This window comes from Spea bombifrons, chromosome 7 (genome assembly GCF_027358695.1).
Source record: "Spea bombifrons isolate aSpeBom1 chromosome 7, aSpeBom1.2.pri, whole genome shotgun sequence".
NCBI classification, from domain to species: domain Eukaryota; kingdom Metazoa; phylum Chordata; class Amphibia; order Anura; family Pelobatidae; genus Spea; species Spea bombifrons.
The window spans coordinates 31,534,921-31,547,053 of record NC_071093.1 but is presented as its reverse complement, the minus strand read 5'-3'; the positions used below and the strand labels follow the sequence as shown (position 1 = coordinate 31,547,053).

Sequence of the window (12,133 nt, the reverse complement as noted above, 5' to 3'; positions counted from 1 at the left end):
GGTAAAATGTAAAACTAATCTCATTTCCCTTATGATGGGAAAACTATATTAGGAGACCAGCGTTGGACTTTATGCTGAGATACTATTGTTATTGCTCATTAACCCTACCAGGAATATCTTTAATTTGTTCTATCATCACATTTATTTAATGTTTGTTAGGGGTAATTTTGGTCCTTCAACCCTTTCCTACACTTCACTAATACTAAATAACATTTATTCAATAATTTAGATTTCACTAAAGGGAGCGCTAGCAGAAGGTTTTCTTCACTATTTATAATGAAGGGCCAATAAAGGCAAGCTTCTCCAGCAAGAACTGCTCAGCTGGCCCTATAACGTACATTTCAATGGTTAAGGAGACTGAGAAAGTCTTACTGATTTAAATTTGCATTATACAGGCTAACAGATTACATTGATAAACCATGACAACACACCAATATTGTTTTGCCAGAGTTCATTGATTTATTCTGTTGGTTTGTTGCCGAGGGTGTGCACTGCTTGGCTTTTTTTGGAGACATCCTCGTTTCGTTATTGCTTGTCCTCCTTCAGAGCCAAGCTCTTCCTGCAGTAGTGAGGGATTCACTAGGGCCATCGTCTATAACGAACTGAAAAATTATCCCCCAGCAGTGATGGAAAAGATTAAATGTAATATACAAAAATAAAAAAATATGTAGAAACCAGGTTTAAGAGAACGAAGAAGAAGATGATACAAGAACAACAACAGAACATAATCCCCTCCAATGAAACAAATACAATGAAGCTCATCAGTTTATCTACCTTGTACTAACATCAACACATATATCCAATAAATGGAGGAATATATTCCCATATCAATACATCATCACATTATGACCACTGACACGTGAAGTAAATAACACTGATAATCTTGTTATTATGGCACCTGTCAGTTGTTGAAATATATTAGGCGACGTTGACAAGGGCCAAATTGATATCTGAGCGACTTTGACAAAGGCCAAATTTTGATGGCTAGAGGACTGGGTCAGAACATCTCGAAAACTGCATCTCTTGTGGACTGTTCCCACAGTGTCTCCAGTGGTCAGTACCTATCAAAAGTGGTCCAAGGAAGGAAAAGCGGAGTATCAGCGACAGGGTCATTGGCGGCCAAGGCTCATTGATGCACGTGTGGGGAGAATTCTGACCCATGTGGTCAAATCCAGCAAACAAGCTACTGTAACTCAAATTGCTAGTTCTGATACAAAGGTGTCAGAACACGCAGTGCTTTGCAGTTTATTGCGTATGAGGCTGCATAGCCGCAGACCAGTCAGGGTGCCCATGCTGACCCCTGTCCTATGGTGAAAGCATCTACAATGGGCATGTGAGCATAAGAACTGGACCATGGAGCAATGGAAGTAGATGGCCTGGTCTGATGAATCATGTTTTCTTTTACATCACGTGGCTGGGTGTGTGTACATTGCTCACATGGCACCAGGATGCATATATGGGGGCCCCACCTCACAACTTACAGGACTTAAAGGATCTGCTGCTAACATCTTGGTGCCAGATACCACAGCACAACTTCAGAGGTCTAGTGGAGTCCATGACTCGATGGGTCAGGGCTCATTTGGCTGCAAGAGGGGGATCTACATCATATTAGGCAAGTGGTCAAAATGTTATGGCTGATCATGTATATTCATTTATTTCTAGAACCTCCTTTAAGAAATGTAATTAAAACTGAAAAATGCAAAACAATTGGTATTTATATAAATGGTAAACAATGTGTTGTGTACACTGATCTGTCTCAGTGTTAGGACAACCAAAGGTGTTGAGTGTCAAACAAAACAATCCCAGTGACAGTAGGCAAAAGGCAAACAATAGCAAATCCAATAAACAAACCAGAGCAACAACAAAACAACACAAAGCCAAAACGACAACTGTTTGCTGAGTATAGGGCTGCCATATTGGCCATTTTTTTCCAGGATATATCTAATTTTTACATGTTTATGACCACCACCTACTGTGCTTCCCTGCAGTATGTAGAGTCTATATACTCACAGAATGGAATCAATTAATTAATTCTATATATATTCCCCATAATGCAGGGTGGCACTCTAGGTGAGTCAGTGATGTTTAAAAATGAGATGCGCCCTGGAAAAAATAGCTGATATGTAACCCTAAAGGATGGTTAAATATGGTTCTGCAACGTGTTGCTGTAGCATGTGCGTTAACGTAGCTAGCATACAAATTGCACCAGTGGGGTGCCATTTTTTAACCAGCCCATCACCTGGACACAGAATATGGATGCTGATCCCACAGGAAATGAATAACCTGACATTTATCGTCTCCAAAAGTGAGTCTCTAATGAAGCAACTTAAAAAGGTAATTTACAACTGAAAGTAAGTAACTCGAATAAAAGTGATCTTGCAATCTCTGAGAACTCTAATCTAATAACTAACAAACATGAAAATAACTGTCTATTGAAAAGTACATGTGCTGAATTGATTCTGTAATGCATATTAATAAGGGTCAGATTACATGATATGATGTCAGATGACTCGGGAAGCAATATAAACAGCAGCTAAGAGTTGATACAATAAATATGTTGGTTTAAACATTACATTGTGGCTCATTCAGTAAAACAAACAAAAAAACCCCACTAAAACACTTAGATAATGATGATATTGGAAAATGTTGGAAAAAACAGTGTGTGTAGCTGTACTGAATCTAAGACAAGATCAATGACTGATTAAGAGTCTTAAATCAGGAAAAATGGGCAGACTAGATTGGCCAAATGATTCTTATTTGCCATCAAGTTCAATTTCTATGCTGTCATCATTGCATTACATATGGATGTTATCACACCAGCCTAAAGAGCTGGGGCTTCTTATGACCTTTTCATGTTTGCACTGTGGGTTTTTTTTTAGCACTCTAAACATGTTTTTATGTATTTAAAATATTTAGTATTGATATAACCCTGTCACATCAAGAGAACTCCTTTTGATATTTGCTTGATTTTATTCTAATTCGTGCATTTTCCTCATTTAACAGGCCTCACTTTGTTTGTCTAAAAATGGGTATACATTTTTTGTTTCAACAACTCGATTATCACCCTCACTCCCCTTGCCCCTCCAAATTCTTCTCCCACCGGCTAAAGTAAGTTAAGACCACCTTAAACTGCTGTGACCTGTACCTTATCAGCCTCTATCATTCTCTTTAACCTCTGTACTGCTGCCCATGTCTCACTTAAATGTTACTATTGCTTTTCAAGGGAGGTTTATACTCCCAAAAGCTTGTACTGTACTTACAATGAAATGTTAGTCCAATAAAAAGCCTATCGAAGAAAACAAGAAGGGGACCTGGTGCCAAACATGCCCTTCTGACATGTTTTGGAACGGGTATCTTTTTTCACTCACCAAAACTTAAGGGCTTCAATAAAACATTTTTTAAACAATGGATCTGAGTTCTGCTTCCTATGGTAAATTAACAGAACCCGGTCACATAGCGTACAAACTGAATCAAATACTACTAGTGTTCATCTCTAGCCTTGTGTCTCTTGTTGACCCCTACAGTTTTTACCCCTAGGCAGCTGCTATGCCTGGCATTATAAAGGGGCTTGTCCATCACCTGGACTTGTGTAAGTGACAGCATGTAGCATGTGACTGAGGTGGATATTCAATTTAATGCATGATGTTTTGGGGAAATGTTCATAGTTCCCAAATGTCCCAGCGGACATCTGTAAGAAAAACATTACAGAAAGCCGAATGTGAAACATCTATCACTTGTATTACAGTATGTTTTAAATTTATTTTTATGTGATATCAGAGCTGCAAAATATTCTGCTTCTCCCAAAGGCCTACCCAGGGGATATAAATTTCTCACGACCAGGAAAGATTTCATTGCAACCCTAGAGTCAACCCAAGCAGGAAGTTCAGATCCACTTCCTGGATACCATCTGGATTGTTTTACCGGACTGCTCATGCACCTCTAGCAACAAAAGCTTTGGGCACCTCAGGGTTTTACCTGCACCAATAAGTGTGGAATTTTGGTCCAGGAGACACCTTCATTGGCTAATTAAATATCATTGGAGAGCATTATTTCAATGCAATTGATAGCTTCCAGTTTCTGTTATGTCCTGTTTTACCCATTGTCCAGGGCTGCAGAATATGATGGCGCTAAATAAAACAATAAATAATAATACAGTATCTCACAAAAATAGTAAACCCCTCACATTTTTGTAAATATTTTATTATATCTTTTCATGTGACAACACTGAAGAAATGACACTCAGCTACAATGTAAAGTAGTGAGTGTACAGCCTGTATAACAGTGTAAACAAAATAGCTCAACACACAGCCCTAAGTGGAAATGTCCAAATTGGGCCCAAAATGTCAATACTTTGTGTGGCCACCATTATTTTCCAGCACTACCTTAACCCTCTTGGTCATGGAGTTTCACAGGTTGCCAACGGAGTCCTCTTCCACTCCTCCATGACGACATCACGGAGCTGGTGGATGTTAGAGACCTTGCGCTCCACCAACTTCTGTTTGAGGATGCCCCACAGATTCTCAATAGGGTTTAGGTCTGGAGACATTCCTGGCCAGTCCATCACCTTTACCCTCAGCTTTTTTAGCAAGGCAGTGGTCATCTTGGAGGGGTGTTTGGGGTCGTTATCATGTTGAAATACTGCCCTGCAGCCCAGTCTCCGAAGGGAGGGGATCATGCGCTGCTTCAGTATGTCACAGTACATGTTGGCATTCCTGGTTCCCTCAATGAACTGTAGCTCCCCAGTGCCGGCAGCACTCATGCAGGCCCAGACCATGACACTCCCACCACCACGCTTGACTGTAGGCAAGACACACTTGTCTTTGTACTCCTCACCTAGTTGCCGCCACACACGCCTGACACCATCTGAGCCAAATAAGTTTATCTTGGTCTTATCGGACCACAGGACATGGTTCCAGTAATTCATGTCCTTAGTCTGCTTGGCTTCAGCAAACTATTTGCTGGCTTTCTGGTGCATCATCTTTAGAAGAGGCTTCCTTCTGGGACGACAGCCATGCAGACCAATTTGATGCAGTGTGCGGTGTATGGTCTGAGCACTGACAGGCTGACCACCCCCCTTCAACCTCTGCAGCAATGCTGGCAGCAGTCATACGTCTATTTCCCAAAGACAACCACTGGATATGACGCTGAGCACATGCACTCAACTTCTTTGGTCGACCATGGCGAAGCCTGTATGTGACCAGTATGACAGAGTGTGAGAGCGATAACACCAAATTTAACGCACCTGCTTCACATTCACACCTGAGACCTTGTAACGCTAACGAGTTACATGACACCGGGGAGGGGAAATGGCTAATTGGGCCCAATTCCTTATGAAAAATTACTGCAGTTTTTTCTGAAGTAATACTGCAGTTTTTTGGACATGAAAAAAACTGCAATACTGCACTTTTACTGCAGTATTACCGCACATTTACTGCAGTTTTACTGCAGTATTACTGCACATTTACTGCACTTTTACTGCAGTATTACTGCACATTTACTGCACTTTTTTATATTGCAAACCTACAGTTGTACTTTAAAGTACTGTAGCTTTATTGCATTTGTACTTCCTTACAAAAATAACTGCAGTACAACTGCAGTACAGTGAAGTACAAATGCAGTAAAACTGCAGTAAAAGTGCAGTATTGCAGTTTTTTCATGTCCAAAAAACTTCAGTATTACTTCAGAAAAACGGCAGTATTTTTTTGTAATGGATTTGGACATTTCCACATATTATTATTATCTTTTATTTATATAGCGCCAACAGTTTATGCAGCGCCTCATACAATACATAGATTCAAGGGATATGACAAGACAAGAATTGACAGACTAAGACAAACCGATACATTGGGTGGAGAGAGCCCTGCTTACAATCTAGAGACTTAGGGGTGTACTCACTTTTGTTTCCAAGGTTTAGACATTAATGGCTTTGTGTTGAGTTATTTTGATGGGTAAAACAAATTTACACTGTTATACAGGCTGTACACTCACTACTTTACATTGTAGCAGAGCATAATTTCTTTAGTATTGTCACATGAAAAGATATAATAAAATATTTACAAAAATGTGAGTGGTGTACTCACTTTTGTGAGATACTGTAATTCATGCTAATTCTCCACTACTATCATTTTATACCAGACTTGTCCTTTGCACTTAAGCTAAATTTTGTTAAAGGGTCATAGACAATATAGTCCTATGAAAAAATAACAATAATATCAATATGGAAGATGAATGTCATACTTCTTTTATTATAAAGAAACAGTAAAAAAAACAAAAGACAAGGCTGAAGAATATTGTTTCCATATTTTTGATCGTGGTAATTTTGTTTTTAGATTTACAGTCAGAAGAGAAACCCCCCAACAATAATGATGGACAGGAGACATTTTTTGTGATTTTTTTTTTAATTTTTATTTTTTTGTACAATCAATACATCTTTGGTTTGTAGTTTTACAATGGAAACATGTTAGCATTTAGCACCATGATGTCTGATCTTTTGACTTCCCTACTTTTTAGTGGTCTTGGCCAGCAACGATAGGAAATTATATAAGCACCAAGCATAATTTGAATTTCTTTGATGAATCAATTGGAGATGTTACATCCAATAAAATCACACCGTTACACAGAAACCTGACGCGTTTTACTGTCTTAGCTTACTGCAATGCAGTCAGTTTTCTGACCTATCAAACTCATCCAACTTTCTGTCCATGATGAGGTAGTTGAAACAGGGAAGTTCTTTCTCTTTAATGTGAACTTCATCTTGGTTAGAAAGATGGTTGAGTTTGATATTTTGGAATAATCAGTGCTCTGTGAAATGGCCAAAACTCATTTAAAAACATCACACAGTGTTTTCATTAACGGATATTATAGCACCAGATGTCATCAAAATATGAAATTTGTAGAAAAAATAAAGCAAAAGCATTTAGTTTGTGTTATTACAAAATCATTTAGCCCTTTTCCATCTAGTTATCGTTTTTTTTTTCCTCGTTGGTTGGAAATAAATAACTAGAGTACAGTTTTTCTGCCTCTAGAAGGTGACAAAATTAGAAAAATAGGGGCACGAATGGAGTGCACATCATTTGCTGTGGTTTTAGAAAGAATAATATTCCGAAATTACAAGAAGCATACAGGGCCAACGTCAACACCGAATTCTTGATCTGGTCCACCGACATCCATGGGTGCGATATCTAAGATTGGTAACCTCATTGTCTTGCGTGTTCTGTATTCAAAGACTGTTTTGCTCCATTCACCTGTGTGTCTCTGCAAAGAAATGAAAGCAAAATTGTTATAAGCCAGAAGCGTATATTGCATTCAAGCATATCTTAAGAGTTCACGAGCAATTATTAGCTTTAAAAAGTCTGATTAAGTTCGTATCTTTAATTATATATAATGTGGTTATGTTTTAATGCAATTAATTTTAATTTTTACATGACATGCCTAAACTGTTCTCCTTTTATGTTGGGTAACAAGTTGTGCTGCTGAATATGGCATCTGTGAAGTATTTTTGTCTCCAATGTTGTTTAGAAAGCTTGTGCTTGAGAGCATACATTGAATAGGAGGTCTACTAAACAGATGCAATAAAACAAATTACATTAAGACAAGAAAAAAATAAGTTAGGGCTAGCCATACAGTTCCTAGCCTCCCAAGCAAACTAGGTCTCTCCTGGAGTAGTGCTTCCCGCCATCTCAGCCCCCAATTCAAGTGCCTACATTGCCTACATGGTGTGATGTTTGTAAACAGTTTGCTTATTTATTTATTTTTAATTGTAGCTTTTTGGTAATTCTATGTATTTAGTAAAACTCAGAGGGTGCTTTTAGGACATTTACTATAGGTGGGAGAGTACACTTTTTGTCTCTTGATTGGAATAAGATGGGTTCGAGTTGCATAATTAATCTTTCAATATGCAATATACTTACAGTGCAACCATCCTCTAAAACTGTGTACGTGAATTTACTGTTTCCTTCAGCCTTCAGTTCGCTTTCGGTGGAGCTCATGAATTTCAAAGCCTTCTTTACGTTTCCATTCTGGCCATCCATATAGGCGATGCTGTTCTTGCAGTGGTAAGTGATGTTCTGAGAGGCTCTGCTAGACAGAATTCTGAGGAATGCTATCTGGACTTCGGAAACATCTTCTGGGAGCTCTGAATCTCCATAGCCAAACTAAAAAGTGGATTACATTATTATTATTATTATTATTACTCAAATTCGAAGCAGGGATAATGTATGATCGATATTAAAACAGAATCTACATTCTATGTTTTACCTACCTGGAAGCCACCATTCATAGACTCTCCAAACCAGACATGTTTCCTCTCATTTCCAGAGCTAGTGAACCAGTTCTTACGTGGAACACTGCTTGGATTTGCATTTACACAGGTTTCACCAGTTTCCATATTGCAGAAGACTTTAATGGCGTCCATTTTGCACCCTTGGTTGGGATCAATCCAATATTCTCCTACAGAAAAACACAGGATAGCAGCCATGAATGCCACAATTAAACCCAAGTGTGTTTCATTTGTACGTCTGTTGTTGTGTATGTAGATAACAGTTCTTCAATAAAATAATATACTTAGCAAGACATTTTACGACAAATAGTGCGTGGCTCTACGTTAAAGATTACCTGACCAATGCCAGTGTCACAAACTAAAGGTTATTTTATTGTTTGGTAGTAAAATAGAATACCAAAAGTATTTTTATTCATGGTGTTACCAAAATGTCTTTATGTATTTGTGAATGTACTTACCACTCTTAAACTCTGGATGACAGAACTTGAGATCACGGCAGTTACGTGCTGGATTCTTTCTAGAGCCATCAGGGCTGATGATGTTTTCTATTTGGCTGTTGATTGATTTCAATGAAGACATTATCTCAGAAGCACTTAAAGCCCCATCGAGTGGTTGATCACCATAGTATGGAGCTCCAGCAGGTCCTTTTTCAAATGAGGAACCTAGTCCAGCAGCACCACCGTCACAACAAGGGCCAGGTGGTCCAGGTTGACCAGGTTGTCCAGGAGGTCCAGGTTGACCAGATGCTCCCTAAACATTGAATGGAAAAATCATCAAAATTCGTACATTTTGTAAAGGTGTGAAACATTTCATGTTGGTAAACTCATTAGCAAATCTAGAGTTTACAAATCTGTCTCTTTGAAAAAATATTCACTCTCCTTATTGATGTTACTAAGACCCTCCAGGACAAATCAGCTTTGATAAACCATTCATTAATCTTAATTAATATATATATATCGTGGACGTCCTAGGATAAGTAAACTATCTAATGGAACAGATTTAAGGCATAATTGTAACTGCATATATTTACCTCTGGACCAGTTTCTCCTCTGCTACCACGAGGACCTGGTGGGCCCATGGGTCCTGGATATCCACTAGTACCATCCTTTCCTTGAGGACCGCTTGGGCCTGGTGGACCCTAAAACAGAAGACATGTATTACTTGTACATCCATTCCTATTCATCAAACACCTTTTCAATCTAGCTAAATCCAGATAAATGCTATATATTGTTCACATCATTGACCGATTAACGAATTGTCCAAATTTTAATGCAAGGTATTTTTTAATTTCTACTCCACATCTCTTATTCTTTGCACAATAATTTTCAGATATGTCCTATGTTATAGTAATACATATCTCTATTTGACATAATAAAAGTGCCATCATGACAAGCAATATAATATTATACCTACCCTGGGACCAAGAGGACCTGGACTTCCAGCAGTACCTTGTTCTCCAGAAGCACCCTAGTATGAAACAAAATCATATCAAACTACAAGTAAATCATATATTCATGGTAAAAGAGATGTACTTATTCTCTCTCAATTACAATATGGTTTCTAGCTTTAGAAGTGGCAACCTTTTAGATTTAATAATTTAAAATATTTTAACAAAATGTAGCTCAGAATAATGTTGGATATGATATCCTTTGTGTACGGTTTAACATGTATTTAAATTATTGTGGCAATGACTTTTATGTTTATGCATTACAGGAAGAGGTACTCTTATTCTTCCTAGGCAAAAGATGAATCCAAGTGTTACCATAATGGCTGAAATAACTGGTTTAAAGATTTCATTCAGCATAGCACTTGACAGTTTGCATGTTGCCCCTACACCTTTATAAACAGAAATTATTAGCCTCAAACTGGGGAACATATGATCTATTGGCTGTTGGCCTTAAAGTGCCTCAAAAAATGTAAGTACTTACAGGAGGACCTGGAAGACCAGGATTTCCTGGGAAACCTCTGTGGCCTTTAATTCCATTGGTACCACGTTCACCAGCTTCTCCCTTGTCACCACGTGGACCTTGAGGACCCTAAGATTAGCAACCAAAAAATGCATGCTTAACCAGGACATCAAAAAAATATAATAGTATTGTCTATCATATTAGGAATTACTACTTTTCAGGTATACTCTTTGAAAACTTACAGATGGACCACGAGCACCAGCAGGACCAGGGGCACCAGGTGAGCCAGCTGGACCCTAAATAAAAGAAATGTAAAATTACAAAATGAACACAAAAATATTCATCAGAAATGTCAGCAACATTTTCAGGGGATGTAAAGTTATATTCTAGTAAATAAAATGCTAGGCGGATCGACATTTAAGACCACAAAATCATTCACTTACAGTCTCTCCTCTATCTCCTGACTTGCCAGCTGGGCCAGCAGGACCTGGAGCGCCGGGGTGACCTGGAGATCCAGGAGCACCAGGAGAACCACCTTCACCTCGATCACCCTATTAAAAAAAAAAAACAGAAGAAAAATAAAGCAATGCACGAGCACCAATTGATTAAAAGAGAAAATAAAACTGAATACTTACTTTAGGACCAGGAGATCCATCACGCCCAGGTGAACCATCACTACCAGGATTGCCCTAAGATAATGATATAATATAATAACTTTTAAATAAATTGCACAATCCTGAAACAGATCATTTTCCACCTTTGTTTTAGCTAGTTAACACGTTCTAGGCCTATTCAAATGTTATCTCAAAACTATAGCACCTGTGAGAATTATTATTAGAGAACAACTGATTTACCTTTTGAGTGTTAGAAAATACAATCAACGGACAAAATTTCCATTTACAAAAATACAACACCTTTTTGGATTCTAAAAATATATGTGTCTGTGTTTTTGGGAGCTTTGACGGGAGGTAGGGATACGTGTTACATCACAGTTCTGCATTCTGGCAAGCTGATCTGACAACATGCAGCATGCAGGGACTGTAACTTTGTTTCACTACTGTACACATGGTTAGCAAAGCATAATGCTTGCTCTATGTATCGATCTCTACCCAAAGGCATTATCGCATACTCTTTACACTGTGAGAGACCCTATCAATTTGTCATTGACTGATTAACAGCATTCTCTGTTTCACACTAAAATGAAAATGCTTCAATTTATTATAGAAGTGGCTCATGTACATTCAAACATCCAAGAAGTTGGACCCTCTGTACACAGGATTTTTAGTGATCTTGGACAGGCGGTTCACTTGCCACCAAGTATGAGATATGTGAGTGGCACATTGGCACAATCCTGTTCCTAATCACAGCAATTATGTTCAGCATGTAATAACATCTCAATACAAATGTGACCTAAACAAAATGCTTCTTGATAGAATGTAGTGGATTCACTTACATCTCTTCCAGCTTCACCAGGTGCACCGTTGAGACCAGCTGGACCAGCTGGACCAGGAGAACCACGGTCACCAGGAGATCCATTTGAGCCAGACTTTCCATCTTCACCCTATACATCAGATATGTACTATATTACTATAATATACAAATCTCTATATCATGCAACATTTTAAATATATCTAAGGTAAATCAATAACAATGTTATATTGTGTTTCATTCTGTGGTGCAGACTTCAATACACCAACATTATGCAAATTCATCTGCTTGGTTTTGTAGGTCTTATTTATTTCTATAATATTATAATTTATACAATAACAAAAAAGCTGATTTATGATGCAAACTGTTATGAACAATACTGTGTGTCTCGAATAGATCATAAAATAGTGATGTTTTGACCTCTATATGGATCAATATCTATATGTTTATACCTACATGCTATATGCATTTCTATCATCATTAGACATTTCAGAAAAAATGAAAACGAGCAAACAACATA

General features: G+C 38.1%; 1 protein-coding gene across 1 annotated transcript in view; it reads right to left on the bottom strand.

Annotated features, from left to right (window-relative positions):
• Nucleotides 1-6,379: 6,379 nt before the first annotated feature.
• Nucleotides 6,380-12,133, bottom strand: part of COL3A1 (collagen type III alpha 1 chain) — a 49,455-nt gene continuing 43,701 nt past the window's right edge. Inside the window, exons 41-51 of the mRNA XM_053471794.1 lie at nucleotides 11,639-11,746; nucleotides 10,821-10,874; nucleotides 10,629-10,736; nucleotides 10,428-10,481; nucleotides 10,207-10,314; nucleotides 9,692-9,745; nucleotides 9,309-9,416; nucleotides 8,737-9,028; nucleotides 8,261-8,448; nucleotides 7,911-8,153; nucleotides 6,380-7,254 (exon numbers count right to left, since the gene is read on the bottom strand). Coding sequence (XP_053327769.1) covers nucleotides 7,108-7,254; nucleotides 7,911-8,153; nucleotides 8,261-8,448; nucleotides 8,737-9,028; nucleotides 9,309-9,416; nucleotides 9,692-9,745; nucleotides 10,207-10,314; nucleotides 10,428-10,481; nucleotides 10,629-10,736; nucleotides 10,821-10,874; nucleotides 11,639-11,746 — 1,464 coding nt within the window. The 3' untranslated portion in view covers nucleotides 6,380-7,107. The remainder of the gene's footprint in view (nucleotides 7,255-7,910; nucleotides 8,154-8,260; nucleotides 8,449-8,736; nucleotides 9,029-9,308; nucleotides 9,417-9,691; nucleotides 9,746-10,206; nucleotides 10,315-10,427; nucleotides 10,482-10,628; nucleotides 10,737-10,820; nucleotides 10,875-11,638; nucleotides 11,747-12,133) is intronic.